Here is a 16,715-nt window from a genome sequence, read left to right as displayed (position 1 = left end):
TGGAAAACCAATAAACACTTAGATATAAAAAGATGTGCAGAGAAGAAAATTGAAGCAAATGCACCCAGTTTTAAGTGGTTGATCTAGAATGGCAGGAGGACAAAGACCTTTTCCTTCATCTCCCTTTTTTGTGGTCTTTGGTTGTCATTCAGCCTGTTCTTTTACCTGGATGCCAGTTGCATCCTCTTCTCTTCCCTGAGCTCCATGCCCAGCTTCCAAACCCCAGCCCATCTGTGTCAGTGCCACTCAAGCTCCAACTCGTTCAAGAAGCCCTCCCCCTCCTATCAGCCAAATGAAACACTCCCTTTACTCTGCTCCCAATGCTATATTTTAACATGTCTATTATAGCACATACACAGTGTGCCCTGTGTGGAAATGATATATGTGCAGTATGTGTCTGTTTCCACAACTAAAATTTTAACCCCCTAGAGGGTAGGAACTGTTGGATTTCCTTTTTTCTCTCCACAGCATAAGGCACAGTGCTTTGTCTGTATGGTATGCCCGAATAAATATTACTTGAAATGAATGTCATTGCACTGAAATGAACTACTTCTGATTCCCTGGCAGGTGGAGCTCATGAAGGTCTTCAGCACTTGGGTCCCTTTGGCAACATCCCAAACATTGTGGCAGAGTTGACCGGTGACAACATTCCCAAGGACTTCAGTGAAGATCAGGGCTACCCAGACCCTCCAAATCCCTGTCCAGTTGGAAAAACAGGTAGTGGGCATGCCCTTGGGTTCTCATGAAAGGTAGAGCCTTTGGGAGGAAATTAAAAATTCTAACATTGGCTGCACACGTTCAGAGAAATAGTATTTCTATTCCGATGAGCCCCTGTGTATCTGTATGTGGGTTGGAAAGGGAAGTTGATTCTAGAACCCTTGGTGAGTTCTGGTGTTCCGATACACCCACAGAGGACTCCCCTAGCCAAGGCTTTATCTTCTGTCTCTCTCCCTCTTTGGGAGTTGATGCTCTTTTCTGCACTGGCTCCAATTTTAATAAAAAGGGAGATGGATTTTCTCTTTTTTTGCCTCTTCTATGATACAATCGCTGCCCACTTTTAGTGTCTTTGGAACTTTTTAGTATGTGGATGATCAATGCTCCTTTGTTTTCCTTACCTTCTCTTGACAATCGATATCTCAACTATGTTGTAACCAGTGAGCATCTATCCTGAAATATTTCTTTGGGGGCTGGGAGGCGGCATGAGAGAGGGGGGGCCCTGGAAGGCAAGAAGTTGGTTAAGGGAGAAGGTTGAAACTTTCCTTGCTCCTCATGTATCGCTCCCACTTTCCTACCACCCAATTCCAAAGAGAATGAATGGTGAGTGTGCTACACTTATGCTGGGCTTTGAGCGGCTTACCTTGGTGGTTCAGAGTAGTGGCTCTAGACTGACGACTACTGGAATTCAAACCCAAGGTCAAGATATGTGACCTCGAACAAGTTAGTGAACCACTTGCACCTCAGTTTCCTTATTTGCAAAATGGGGGTTATTGGGGAATTACATGAAATTATCCATGTTAAACACTTGATACAACACCCAGCACAGAGTAAGGACTCATTAAATGTCATCCTGATTATAAATAGCTTTGCCACTAGTAAGAAATGACTCTCTTTCCTTGGGCTTGTACTCGCTTCCAGCAACAGAGTAGTCTTTTCCCCACAACCTAATAATAATACTAGGTAGTATTTATTATCCCTACTTTACATATAAGGAAACTTAGAAAGTAACTTCACCAAGGTTATCCATGTAGCAAGTAGTTGAGCCAAGGCTCAAACCCGGATCTACCTGATTCAGGACTGTGCATGCAACCACCATGTCATGATGTCTTGCTCTGAAAATTCTGTCCGTATTGGCCCCTCAGCTTTTCTAAAACACAATACAGGCTCTCTCTGAAAGATATTCCTCTTTTCATTTAGGGCGAGTTCTCTGTTTTCCATGGGGGACAGAGGCTTCATCCTGGGATGGAACAACCAGAGTATTTGGATGTGGCCAAGCTAGTGCAGGGACGCTGGCCCAGGACCACAGGAAAATCTGAATCAGCCACCTTTTACTTGCTTGTGGGACTTTGGATGGGAAGGAAGAAAGGCCAGTTCAGGCTCCATGGGGATTTGGTTAAATTGATTCCATATCATATGATACAGTGGTTCTTAATATATAGTCCCAACAATATCAGCATTACCTGAAACTTACTGGAAATGCAGATTTTCAGGCCCTACTCCAGACATATTGAATCAAAAGCTCCGGGGATAGGACCCAGAAATTCATATTCTAACCTGCCTTTCATGTGATTCTGGAGCATACCAAAGTTTTGAGAACTGTTGTTGGAGAATGGAAAGAGAACCAGAGGTTGAGCCAAGAGATCTGAGTTTTTGTCCTAATCATAGTATGTCAGTTTACTTCCCTGGACCTCAGTTTCTTCATCTGTAACATGAAGACATAGTCAGTGCCTTAAAAAAAAATTCAGTGTAGTCCTAGCTTATCCTGAAAGAAAAGCAATATATAGATCTATGTGATCAAGCAATAATTAGGAGCACGTAGGAGCTCCGAGATGGAGCAGTCAGGGCGGTTTGATAGAGTTGGATAAAAGGACCCAGTTCCCAGGACCTTTCTTGTCTGAGATTACCTGCCATTTCCTTCCCTGTCTTTTCATTAAGCTAACATACGCTGCCATATGCAGACTGCCTGACCTCTCTTGCTTTGCTATCCCTTTCCTCCATGTTAATTGCTCTAGATGAAGTTAGATAAATAGTTCAGTGAGAAGTGGGGAGCCACGTCAGAGCCACACTAGGGATTTGTTCCAAATGCTCGTGCCTTCCTCAGGAGCTTCATGCTGTTAAGGGCTGAGAGACTGGATGCTTAAAGCTGCTGGAAGGTGTCAGAGCAGTCTCAAGAGACCAGACTACCTGTATTAGACCCCCTTTAGTACTGACTTTGATGCCTCCCTATCCCTTTGAAAGGAAGTCTCTTTCATTCTAGTCCTGCACAAAATTCACATCCCTCTCCAGCGCCACCCCCCTTTTTTTTTTTTTTGCGGTACGCAGGCCTCTCACTGTTGTGGCCTCTCCCGCTGCAGAGCACAGACTCTGGACGCGCAGGCTCAGCGGCCATGGCTCACGGGCCCACCCGCTCCGTGGTATGTGGGATCCTCCCGGACCGGGGCACGAACCCGCGTCCCCTGCATCGACAGGTGGACTCTCAACCACTGCGCCACCAGGGAAGCCCCCCAGCCCCCCTTTTTAAAGCTGTTGTCTAAAACACATTAGAGACAGGAAAAAAAATGGCTTATTTTCAGAGTATTGTGTCTATTAATGATAGGGCTTAGGTAAAAGCAGCAGCCAAGAGGGATAACCTTTCTTGGGTTTGAACGGAAGACATGCTTTATTTCAAAGAGCATTGATAATATGAACTGTCATTTAAAGAAAGATGGTGAGGAGGGAACTAAAACATGGAGGAAACCTATTATGTGCCAGATGCTTTATATATGATCATCTCTATTCCTCATAGCTACCCTATAAGGTAAGGATTTGATTATTCCCATCTCATAGATGAATAAATGGACTTAGACTAAGTTAACTTTCCCAAGAAACTAAACCCATCTATCACTCATGAGTTAGGATTTGAACCCTGAGCTTGGGTCTAGCTTTCTGACTCCAAGCTTACCCTGTTACCACTACAACACACAACGTCAAGTACTATCTAATAATTATTGTTCTTATATAATGGACTTTCGCCAAGAAGCCAGAATCATCTCTAAAGAGCCCACCCAAGAGAAAACAGAGTGAGTCATGTGGAATGGAAGTATACCAGTGAAGGAAATACTTGCCGTTATGACAGATAAAAAATAATAGTGGCTTAACACAATAGAAGTTTATTTCTCGTTTGTGTGAAGTCCTGCCAAAGGTGGGTGAGGGTGTGGTAGGGATGGATGGTTCAGCAACGCAAACTGCCATCTTTCATCTTTGCACTTGACATCTACAGTTACCCTGGTCGGCAACATGTAGCAAGCAGACCGACAGAAGGCTGGGGGTTGGGGAGAGAAGGAGAGGGGGTCATATAGAAGGGTTCTATGGGCCAGGCCTGGAGGTGGAGTACATCACTTCTGCCCACTTTCCATTGGCCCAAATCCAGGCATATGACTCCACCTGATTGCATAGCAAGGCTGGGAAATTAGCCATGTGCCAACGGGGAATAGGAAGTGGGTTTGGGGAGCAGCCGACCAGTCTCTGCCATGGGTAGGAGAGGAGTGGGAGTCTGGGATGAGCAAATCCCAGAAGGAAAGTGACTTAGAGTGACTGATGTGAATAGATTCTGACCTTTGGGTGCCTAGTTGTTTTTAATAAATTAATTCTTAGAATAACAATAGATGTCGTGGCTGTTCCTCAAAAGCCTTTTGTTTGCAGTAGATGATGGATGTCTAGAAAACACCCCTGACACAGCAGAGTTCAGTCGAGAATTCCAGTTACACCAGCACCTTTTTGATCCAGAACATGACTATCCAGGCTTGGGCAAGTGGGTAAGTCCAATCTTAATTGCTAATAGGTCTTATACTCTGGTACTCTGAAGGTACTGATGGTAGAGATGAGCAACATGGGTGGGGAGAGAGAAGGAAAATTGCTTAGAAGCTGATTTTTTCCAGAAATCTCTGGTCGAGAGGGACTTTAATTCCAAACCACACTCACTGTCTAGGGCTCAATACACCAATCCATCCAAAGAGTCAGGGACCTGAACCAGTCTCATCAGCTGTAGTCCCAGAGGCTTCTACTCTGGTCTACTCCATAGCCTGTGTCACAACACGTCCTAAAGTCTCATCAGTGTTTCCTGCAGCTCTTATAGGAAGTATATGATATTTTTGTTTTTAAAAAAAAGGATACTAAGAAAATTTGCAAGTTTTATCTCTAGACTGAGGGAGGTGGTCTCTGCAGAAATAAGGGAAGACCATGCCAGAAGCTGAGAAACAGACGTGTAATCCTGCTCTATGGAAAGAGAAGATAAATTCCAAAATGTGTCGCAGTGGACTTGCTATCAATACCAGGCAAGAATCTGTAACTGTCAGTTAAGGAAATTGTTTATAAGCACTTAGAAGAGAAATCATGACCATTTGGAGTAGGTTTGCTAAAAAACAGGGTTTGTCAATCTAATTGTATTCTTCTGCTTGCCAGCATTATTCATTTACTTGCCAGCTTGATGAGGGAAATGAAGTGAGCATGGTGCAGTTGGACTTCAGCAAAGTGGTTGATCAGCTCTTTCATGATCTCCTGTCTGAAGAAGTGGAGGGATACAACCTAGGCAGGAGAACATTATCAGAAGGGAGTTTCTTAAAGAGTCCGTGTCAAGAGGGAGAGCGATTTCACATGGTATCCTGTGTGTCTTAGCGCTGTCGCACTCCACATTTTTATAAATGTTTGTAATAAAAACGATAGAACATGAACTTATCAGATTCTTCAGAAAGACACGAAGTTGGAAGGGAGAGCACTGAATGACAGAGTTGGGATTCAAGAAGATCCTAACAAGCTGGAACAATGAATTGAACAAGATCACAATTGAGTGGAGAGAGATCTATCTTCCTGTGGCTTGGATGATGTAATCAAATGCTGAAGCCACGTGAGCAAAGTGGAAAAATACTAAGAAGTGTTAGTTCACGTATACATAGGTGGTCATTACGTCTGTGGAAGGAGTGAGTGAATGAGGAATGAGGAGATACTCCTAATTGCCTAAGCCCCTCTGAAATTATAGGTCTCTTCTCAGCTCATTACTGGCAGCCGGCTTGCTGCCTACTTTACTAGGAATACTGTGATCTCAGGACTAAACTCTCTCACCTTCTTTTACATTATTTCAGAGAGAGAGGTCCTTCCTCATTAATAACCACTTTCATTTTTCCATCATCCAAGCAGTTTGATTCCCTCTCCTGTCAACATGCACATGTTTCCTGTCTTAAAACAACAAAGCAACAATACACTCTAAGTTAATTTTGCTTTTTCCATTATGCATTATCCTATTTCTCTTCTTTTTCATAAGCAGTTCTGTTAGGGAGAATTTGTAGAGCCATCCTGAAGCTTACTAGCAGTGTTTAAATATGTTGAATTACATAGGCAATCATCTATAGGTTCTTGAATAGGAGACTGAAATCATGAAATTCTTCTATAAAAGTTATTAGGGTGGCATAGAGAATGATGAAGTATATAGAGAAGAGATTAAAGGCAGGAAAAAAATAGAAAAGGTAATTCTAGTTATGAAGGCTGTGAACATAGAGAATTTAAGTGAATCTCACCAACACAATGAGAATCCACGACATTTCAAAGGGGGCCAGGGAACTGACTAGAATTGGTATATGGCATATACATAGCATGAGGAGGAAAAAAGAGCTATATCAGGTTTATAAGAAATGGAAGGTATGAACTTTTCCTCTGAGGGAATTAAAAAACAAAAAGAAAGGAAGAAGAGAGGGAGGTAGCAGAGAAAGAAGGAAGCAGAGACAGGGTAGGAAAAAGTAGAAGACCACAGCAGAGCACTGGGAAGCAATCCATAAGAAATGAGCAGAAGTATTGCCAAACTGAAGCAAGGGCCAGGATGGAGCCTGCTTTGTTCCAGGCACTGTGCTAGGTGCTTGATATACAGTAGTCATCAACATGGTAGTGGTCTTCGATGAGCTTACCATCTTGTGATGAATTGCATGAAAATAAAATGAACCCAACTTAGCACTGTTCAGGTTCCTGATCCAGCTATACCATGAGTATACCAGGTTAAATTACTGGGGGAAAATGCAAGAGAAGGGTAGAGGAAGACCCAGGACTGAGGACTCACGTGGTCAATTGTATGATAACAATTGAGGACGTCAAAGACACTAAAAAAGGGCAGCACTGAATTCTAGGGTGACATGTCTACCTCGCATGACTGATAGGCCGGAAATGAGGGAAAAGATGCAAGGGGGAAATGGAGAACAGTCTGAGTGAGGGCAGAGAGCCCAACTGAGGAAGTGGGAGAGATGGAAATTTCTCTGTTGCCAACTTTCCTCATCTCTTCTTGAAAACCTTTACAGATTTCCCTCATCACGTTCTACTCACTCCCAGCACTCCAGTTCAAGGCCAGCCACCATCGCTCATTCTTTTCTTGCTTCCTTCTCTAAATACTGATTTGTTTTCTCTCAGTCACTCCCATTCTTTGTCTACATCAGAGCTAAAGACTAGAAGTTAGGACTATTATAGATCAATGACCAGGAACAATGTTTACACACCTTTCTCATCTGTAATTATGTGTCTGTTTAAACTTAAGTTTCCTTCATTTATTTTCTCATTACCACCCAGCAGTCAAACATGATTTGCTTGATCTTCGCATGGAAGTGTGAATTGAGTATGTCTTGCTTTTGCAAGCTGGGGTCCCGAAGCTTTCCTTAGTGTTTATAAAGAATGATGGTCTCAAGCTTGTCTTAAGCTCCACTACCCTTTAAGTTAACAAAGGAATTATCTTTCACAAGAGACCTGCACACAAGACCCTGATTCCTTACTTGCTAGTAATGTTTCCCTGTCTTTGATATTAGCTGGAGCTCAGCTGGGTTTTGAGCAGTGATTCACATATTATAAATATCAGTGTCTGTCTAATTTCCTGCATTCCTCTCTCTTTGTTAATACATCAGGATACATTTATTAAATGCACATCATATGCCTTCCAGGCCCTGTGTTAGGTGATGGAAATACAAAGATGATGATAATAGTCATTGTATTTTATACTAAGATAGTAAATAGTCCTATTTGTTGAGCACCATACTGTGAGGCAGACACTATGCTAAATACTTTACATGAATTATTTCATTCAGTCTGCCCTTCCCTATCATGCTCATTTTATAGATGAGAAAATACAGGCTTAGGGAGTTTGAATAGCCTGCCCAATACCAAACAGCTGGTGATTGGCAGAGCTGGGATTTGAACCAGACCATTCAACTCTGAGAGTTCTGTAAAAACTGGATACATTCCTTATCTTTTCTTGGCTCATCATTCATAGTGTGTCCTGTACAGCGGTCCTGTCGAGTCCTATCTAGGACTGGTTGTCTTTCAGACGACGTGTGTATCCACAGCATTGAGCGGCCATATCAAAGGCTGGCTACCATAGATGTCAGCCATCTCCCCCTCCACACATTCATTGCTGAGTGTTACTCACTTAGGCAAAAGTTGTCTCGAAAGCAAATGTTTCTCCTTTCCAAGTGCTTTCCACATCTTTTCATCAGCAGCTCGGGTCTTTAATCGGATGCAGTTGAACGGAGCCATGAACCTGAGCCATGGGAGAAATGAGACACAGGACCCTCTGCCTTTCTTTATCTTTCATGCCCTCAATGTGTCTGAAGAGTCACCTGCTCTTCAGTTTGGCTTTCTCTCATGCTTCCGTGTCATTAGACATGAGCTATGCCTTTCTGATGTGTTCTTAGTGTTTCCCTCGGGAGGCCCATGAAGCCAGTTTGTCCCAGAATTGGTGGTGACTTGGGCAACGTGGTGTCTGTCAAGTTTCTCCAGTGTAAAATCAGTATCTTTCCCTTCGAAATTAATCATTGATCTATGGGGATTTACTTCAAGACTGTATAAATATTCTGTACCCATTAAACTTTCAACTAACAATTTTAGAATCCATTGATGATGCTCACCAGAATCAATGATGACTATGGTAGTTGTAAATGGTGATTTTTTTTAAACTCTACTATTCTTTCGGCATTTCTTGGTTGGCATTCTCTTCTAAGCAAGATTTTTTCCCTGCTCCCCCATTTATTTATTTGTTTTAAAATTTATTATCAGTATAGATTCATTGTTTCCTATTATTATTTATTTTGCTGTGCAAACTGTCCTAGATTTAGCCAGTGGGAGTCTCTGCAGGCTGGCTTTTCTTTCCTTTCACTATGTCTCATCAATTTTTTGAGTACTTTCTGGCCCAATTAGATATCCCAACTTCATTCATCCTTGTACTTTCCCTGCCCTAGCCCTAGAATCAGACATTTCTCTAAGAAGCCTCTCTGGTTCCATTTAGGAATGGAATTTGAAGCCAAGATCTGGGCAGTTGTCCAAAATCTTGATGACGCCATGGAAAGCTCTCTCCATGAACTCAAACCTGCTACTCACCTGGAAAACAGGCTCACTGCTCCCCCCTCCCCACCCCACCTATAGGGAATGGGTGTCAGGAGAGGGGCTGGTTTCTTCTCATTCGTTTTTGTATACTTCTTTCACCCACCTGCCAGTCCCTGCCTTTAAATCCATATGATAGCGGGGCTAATCGGGAATGCCAAGGCCACCGTCAGGCGGGGGTTGGAAAGCATCCTGCTAATCCTCACCTGTGCTCTTAGGGAATCACAGGGACCATCTTTGAGAGGAAGACTTGACAGACCTTTGCATTTCTTTTTGAATGAAGGCTCTTATGAGTATAACCTGTCCCACGACCTTCTAAAGGGGAGTAACTAAAATGCTGCTGTCTTTAACCCTGCTGGCGGCACAGTGGACCTCTGCCACGGCTGATTGTCTGTCCCACCCCATGGTACCAGCTCGTGGGCCCCGGTGCCCTCCCTCCCGCTCAGGAGCTGATCCCGGTGCTACACATGAAGAAGCCTCTTTCCTGGCCCCTTATCTTCCCCAGCTTTAGCACGAACTCCCAGGACATTCTCTTGCATCAGGAATTGTTTCATCCACAGAAAGGCAAGTACAGAGAATGGGAATGAGCTTCACAGCAATATCCTCATTCCTCGAGTGAATGATCTGCAAGTCCGTCTTTTCTCCCTTCTGAGATTAAACTGATCAGTTCTCCAAATGAGCATGAGATGGCGGCTGCGGCCAGGGCCGGCCTTTGGGGCTGTGGAGGCTCCTTGACGCCCTGGCACGGCCTCCGTGCATAGCTGAGGTTGGGCAAGAGATGCACATTGTAAATTGTGGGTGGAGTAGATTTTAATGAACATGAAAACTATGAAGCTCATTCTTGGCGTTTTTCATTTTCATTTGCAAATCTATCATGAAAAAAAATTTGATATCCAGACAGCTCAGGAGATACTAGGATTGTAGAAACTTGTTCCTTACCAGAACTCTGTCGTCTCCTTTTTTTTTTTTTCCAATCAATGTCAGGGTATTTTATTTAGAGTAAGATGAATCGCCTCTTTTATACATTATCTCCCTTCTGATTAAAAAATCAAATAAAACAACAACCTAAGGAAGCCCCCAATTCCCCTTCTCCCGTTCTCCCTCAGGTTAAGTGTTCTGTCTCTTGTAATCCCAACAGAATGGAAATCTATTCAGCATGCGTCTGATATTCTAGAGCTCATGTGAGTCCACTACGTGTTTGAAATCTGGTAATATGAGGCAACACTTACACAAACTGTGGTAACGGAGCCTGTCCCCACCGCCCAGCCCCAACACAACTTTCCTTCTGCCAAGAAGCTTTTTGGCAGTTTTTAAAAGGTTCACTCTATTAAAAATGTTATAGACCGAATGGTTTTCCGATTGCCTTGACTGGGGGCACTGACTCAAGCCACAAGAGGAAGGGTCACAGAAGTCAGGTGTCTCGTTTGCTTACACAGAGGATTGTTACTAATAGTCAGACCCTACTCTAGAGAACGATTTATGTGTACAGCTCATAAAAAGGGAGTTAGATACCAAAGTAAAATAAGATAAAATTGTTTGTTTTAAACAAAGCCTGTTCAAAGTGAGGAGATGGGTCTCCAGTGCCCCTTGTGTGTTAGAATGTCGTACTTTCTTGTTTATGTGACTGTTGATGACACTGGTGTGCCTCGGGGCATTGCAGAGCACTTTATTAAAAACTGTACAACCACTGGCTTTTCTCCTGTGGTCTATCTTTCTGCCACGACATTCCTTTCATCTGGCTTCGTTTCCAAAATATGTGTATGCAAATATCCAGGGGGACACACCAGGTGTAAAATAGACATTGACCAAATGTGATCCATACTTCTGCATTTGTGTTTTCTTTTCTCCCCACTCTAGAACAAGAAGCTCCTTTATGAGAAGATGAAAGGAGGACAGAGACGCAAGCGGAGGGTAATGCCTGGCTGGCTGGCGGGCTGTGGGGATGCCTGGAGCTTTCTGAGCGGGGGCAGTTGACAAGCTGTTAGCCTCAGTGGTTGGAAGGTAGCAGAATCCTTTCACTTGCTGAACAGTGGTCCCAAGTGACAAGGGCCATGCCTAAAAAGTCTGCCCTTGGTTTCTGCGATGTCCTCCCCAAGCTTTAGCATGTGATTTTTAGTGGCATGCTAAGTTTTGTGGCAATTCTACCAGCTCCACTGCACTCACAAAATGTTAATTGCATCCCTACCATGGGTATAAGGACGCGGGGAGTACAGGAGGGTATGTCTTTCCTCAAAGGGTCTGTAGGCCACTGGGGGAAACTGCTCACACCTCTGCATCAATTATATAAAAACTCGAGACGGGAGCCAGGAAGTGTTGAACTGCCTGCTCCAGGCAGTAATTTTGAAGGAATGTAGGGGCAGAAAATGAGATGAACAAACCTCATTCCTTCGACATACTTTTTTCCCTTGCTCTAGCCAGATTGATGTAAAAATTCACTAGATCCATTATATTTGTTCGCTGACTGGTGAATTTACTGCAGGCTTAGTTATTAACCGTCTCTGGGCTGCCCAAGGTGCTGTGCGTTTACCCACTACAGTGATGCCTCTTGTAAAGCTGATGTCAATTTGCTTTGGGTTTACGATGCATTTTATGGTGTTGAGACTGATCAAGTGGTCGGTGGTTGGTGCCTTACTAGACAAAACCACCTGCCATTTGTTTTGGATCAGATGGAGGAAAAAGTTAAAGTCCTGCTTATTACATAGCAAAGTGCTACCAGGGAGTAACCGTTTTAGTTAAAATATACAAACCAAACTGTATACGCAAGGCTACTGACTGTTTATGTAGAATAGCAAGTGCTTGGATCCTGGCAAAATTTGGGAATCTGGACAGTGGTAACTGTGGCCATTCTGAATAGTTTTGCCGAATCCAGGCAGAGAATGCTTTAAGAGGGGTGGATTTTCTGGACTCAACATTAATTCCTCAGGTCCCTGAAACAGAAAGTTCCAAGCCCCTGTGCTGCCTGACAAAATACAGAAGACCCATGGCCAGCTGGCTATTTGAGAAGCAAAGTTTTGCTTGTAAGCAGATCTTCAGAGAGTTTACAGTGTTATTAGGGGTTTTTCTTGGGTGATTACAGTTTCTAGTGGCAGATGATGGCAGGAAGGATCCGAAAGGTATAATGCGGTCTTGAGAGAACATCAAGAAATTCTATTCCAAGAGCTCAGGATACCCATAATTTACCAGTAAGATGGCTTGAGCGTCTCCCCATGGCACAGCAAGGATATTTCCAAATCAGACCAATGACCGTACCAAAATGAGTAACTTAGCATGAAGCTTTAATCGCCTCTCCTTCCTCGCTCACTATTCCTTCTGCCCTGACTCAGTTAATGACTGTGGGTCATGATTTAGGTCATTTTTCCATGAGACCAGTGACTACCAAACCTCAGGACTCTGGCTAGAACACATGTTATAAAGGATTTTACTTTGGCTTCAACTTCCTCCACATAGGAAAGGCTTAGAGTTTATGAAAATAACGATCACTTTGACCCAGAGGTACCAAGTTCTTCCTACTCTCAGGCGTCTATTGATACAAAGATCCATGCTCATGCCGTTAACCAGGGGCCTTTCAGGTCTGGTGGAGAAACAGAACTTGCCTCCCCTGTCATCAGGCCTCAGGTGGTGTTCCCACCTTGATTGAAGACTTGAAACGACTCCCTCAAGTGTGCGAATCAATATAAAGAAATTATGGGCTTTTGTGAAAAATCAAGGCTTTCTCCAACTGAGCTCAGCATCTGCTGTGGTTTCCAGAGGTCACTAGAAGCAGGGATCCCATCCTAATGGTTCTGCGGTTGTGAAGTGGCAATAATGTTCTCTGTGTAACCTAGACAGTCTCTCACCCAAGGGAGAAGGTAAACATCTAAGTGCCTTGTCATTATTATTACTCTTATGTGTAGGATTCAATACTCATAGACATTTATCAAGAAAGTTCAAGCCCCGTGTGCTGCAACGAAGACCCAGTGCAGCCAAATAAATAAATAAATAAATAAATATTAAAAAAAAAAATACTACTGTAGTTTAAATTAAAAAAAAAAAAAAAGCTCAAGTGATTGCTCCTGTTACTTCCTCATTACTTCACTTTCCCCTGCCCTCTATCATTTGGCATGTTCCGGGTCTGGGCCAAAGGACTTGCTGCCATGACAGTCCCTTGCCAGGAGGGATTCTCCCCAGAGTTACAACAGAGCCTCAGGTGGTTTTATGCAAATTTCTATACTTGCTCAAATCTGGTTGAATTCCTAGTTGCTTCAAGAGTAAAAGGTCAATTCACCTTTTAAATGACTTTGCAAACTAACTCTTAAGATGTATCTTGTTGATATTTGAGATCTACTATTATTTAAAGAGTTTATCAACCCTTTATTCCCATATTTGATAACATGAATATCTCATATCCTTTTAAAATATATTAGAATTTTTAGTAAAATATATTTTTACTAAAAAACAATCAAAATATTTATAATCCTGAATACACTTTTTCAGTTCACACATGCTCCACCTAGCCAGAGATTCTGATACGATTCCCTGGGATAGGCCAGGCCATTCCAGTTGACAATTCCTGATATAAAAAGGTATTTTAGTTATTTAAAATATTTTAAAGATGCTTCCCAGCAAAGTACTGTTATTTGGTGACATATCACTTTTCAGATATATGAGGACATTGCATACTTTGTAATTCTCAGCTTGTTGGTGATGCATTTTTGCACAATGTGTGGGACCTTTCATCATTCATGCTTTTACCTGTCAGAATGTGGAAGGACATTCATTAAATACTAAACTCCGATTCCAGGCCTTGTCTTTTGGAGAATGTCTGCTCACCCTTCGAGAGTTATGGCAGACAATGTCCCGTGGGCAAGAGAGACCCCCTGCAAAATGCCTCCATGCATCCATGGGGACTAGAGGTGTGATGGGATTGCTGATTATTTGTAACTACAGCTTCTTTCTTATGTTTTTGTTCAGTTATTGGCAGGCAACTTCAATAAACAAATATCTTCCAAAACTTCTGAATTTTTTCTGCTTGCTAAATACTGTGTTGAAAAGCTCCAGTTACTAGTTCAAATCCAAACCTCAAAACATAGATACGGATTAGAGAAGGAATGGAAAAACCTTGACTGATTCAGAATACCAACAGCTGAAAAGGATTTCAGATGGTGGAGTCTTGAGTCAAAACTAAAGGAGCTTTCTGTATAACTTCCTTCTTTTCTTCGTGTTTTGAATTTGACTGAGGGAAGGTGAAAATGATTGCTAGAGCCCCTGATGTGTCCTCTTTAAGTAGAATACTGCTTTGAAAGAATCAGTCACAGCAACAGGTGATCTGTGACCACTCTGCAGATACTAATTCCCATCTGGCCCTGCTCTGTCATCGTCTTTAGAACATTCTTCTTGTAAAATGATTTAATGCCGTTCACATTCTCTCTCCCCTAAAATAAGGCCATAGGATAATAATTCTGTTTCATGTGAGGCTTTGTATCTAAGTTAATAGTGAGGGTTTCTTAGCTGTTTCACTTCAAATCTTTATGCCAAAAAAGGGGATGGAACCCAATTGTATGTGATACTTAGCTGTGTGAAAGACAGAGACACCTCTGTCAGTCAATGTTTCTCTGGCCACTGAGGTATTGATTAGTGCACTGGAGTAATCATCTGGTAGGTAGTAGGCACCACTGTTACCTTGTTAACCCAATAGGCCAGAAACAATTCTCGTTCACTTCTTCTGTGCGATGTCTGTATCCGATATCCACATATGACTCCAACCGTGTATTTTTTTTCAGAGTGTCAATCCATATCTGCAAGGACAGAGACTGGACAATGTTGTGGCAAAGAAGTCAGTCCCTCATTTTTCAGGTGAGGATAAGGACCCAGAGTAAAGCGAAGATGTTGAGTGGAAACCCACACGACCTGACCCGTCAGACCTCCTTGGTGTTGCTTATGTGCACTCATTGTCAGAGCCCCTGTGAATGGCAGCATGTTTCTAATTTAGACAAGTATGGATGAAAAGCAGCTGTATTTTGATATCCTATTGTCCTTCACACTGATAGCTCTGCTTTCTGCTAAATTAGGATAAGAGCTTTTTTCCTTTAGATGTGGAGCTGCAGTGAGCATTAAAATTAAAACGTATGTGTCAATAACAATAAAAAGCAAATGAATGAAATGTCCTCCGATTTCTTACAGTTTAAAATGGTGTTTCGGGTGGCACTGTTTTGGCCAAGTCTGTAAAAGGCTGGCATTTGATTTTGATTATGTAGTTAATCCAGCCCTTGGGCATTATTACACACCAATAAAGAAGATTGTACCCAGGAGGAGCTGACACATTTCACTTGGCCGCATCTTAATAAATGTGTCTGCAAGCGTGAGTATGTGCATTTCTTTTTCATTTAGAGCATTCTAAAAACTCTCTGCTTACTAGAACAAACTCACAGATATGATCTTATCTGATCTTAACAATAATACGGTGAAGTAAATGGCGGGGGGTATTATTATTCCCATTTTACAGATGGTGGGACTGAGACTCAGCTTCCAAGAAAAGCTGAAAATGGCACAGTCAGTATTCGGGGACTAAGGTCTGCTGACTCTGAGTTTTTATTCAGCAAACATTGTTTCTACCATGTGCCAGGCACAGGGCTGGGCTCTGGCGGGGGGCACACTGGGGACTCACACGGACACCAGCCAGGTCCTCAGGCAGTAAAGCATCCAATCCATGAGCTCTGAGTAGGTCAGTCAGCTCCATGCTGCTTTCAAAGCTCGGAACGGCAGATGCAGACGTGCTCTCCTGCATGCTTCTGAAGAGGCAGGCAATTTTCTTTCAGCCGAGTCCTCCCGAGTCAGAAAAATCAGTGAAAGGCTGGCAGGAATCGGTTCACTGGTGAGATTATTCTCGTGCTCTTTGTACCTCCTCACTGTAAAAGAGGTGATGGTTTCAGGCTTTGATATCATTGGCCTCAATTTCGTTGTCTGTAAGAGGGAGACAGCAGTGAGAAAGGACTCAGGGAAGAAAGATCATTCTTGATTTTAATTTTAATAACTGCATATTAAATCCAAATGTCAGTGACTTGTCTAATAGAAATAGCTTGTCCATGTTTAGTTAGCATGTGAGTCTGTTATTACTTATACAAATCAAGAAAGGTATTGGCCCCTGTTTTACGGCAGGAGGCATGTTTCCTAGAGGGCTTCACCAGGCAATTTCTCCACAACCCGTAGTGTCATTTCAGAAGCATCATTATCACCTGATTTTAAGAGAGAGTTCCCTCACGTCCTAGAGACGTATAGAGCTGGGAGGGTCTCCTTTATGGATTCTGTGTTTTGTAGGCATTTTAATTACATTGTATACCAGTTCCAGTCCTCTTAGAAGAAGGACAAAGGACATCTCTTTCTCCAAGATTGGACAGAAGGAAGGAAAATGGCTAAAGACATGCTTTGAGGTCATGAGGAAGGAAGTAGAAGTGAAGCAGGAGAAGGGGAGGTCATTGTGCCTGGGTTAGGCTTGTTCGCCATCCAATGCCTTTTCTGCCCTCCCCTGTTTCACAGGCTGCCTTGTCAGCTGACTTCTGGCTGGGTTTAATGTGAGGTCCCTGAGGGCGGAGTAGAAGGTGAGAAAATGGGAGAAAACAAGGTAATTCATTTTTGCTCCT

The 16,715-nt window shown here is 42.8% G+C and overlaps 1 protein-coding gene across 1 annotated transcript in view; it reads left to right on the top strand.

Moving 5' to 3' along the window:
• Positions 1-15,045, top strand: part of LOC309818742 (neuroendocrine protein 7B2-like) — a 53,638-nt gene extending 38,593 nt beyond the window's left edge. Inside the window, exons 3-6 of the mRNA XM_082648645.1 lie at positions 568-717; positions 4,399-4,511; positions 10,957-11,010; positions 14,859-15,045. Coding sequence (XP_082504771.1) covers positions 568-717; positions 4,399-4,511; positions 10,957-11,010; positions 14,859-14,954 — 413 coding nt within the window. The 3' untranslated portion in view covers positions 14,955-15,045. The remainder of the gene's footprint in view (positions 1-567; positions 718-4,398; positions 4,512-10,956; positions 11,011-14,858) is intronic.
• Positions 15,046-16,715: the final 1,670 nt, after the last annotated feature.

The sequence above is a fragment of the Grampus griseus genome (assembly GCF_964374135.1).
Source record: "Grampus griseus genome assembly, chromosome: 2".
NCBI lineage: Eukaryota > Metazoa > Chordata > Mammalia > Artiodactyla > Delphinidae > Grampus > Grampus griseus.
Note: the sequence above shows the minus strand (reverse complement) of the source record. Positions and strands in the feature narration are given on the sequence as shown.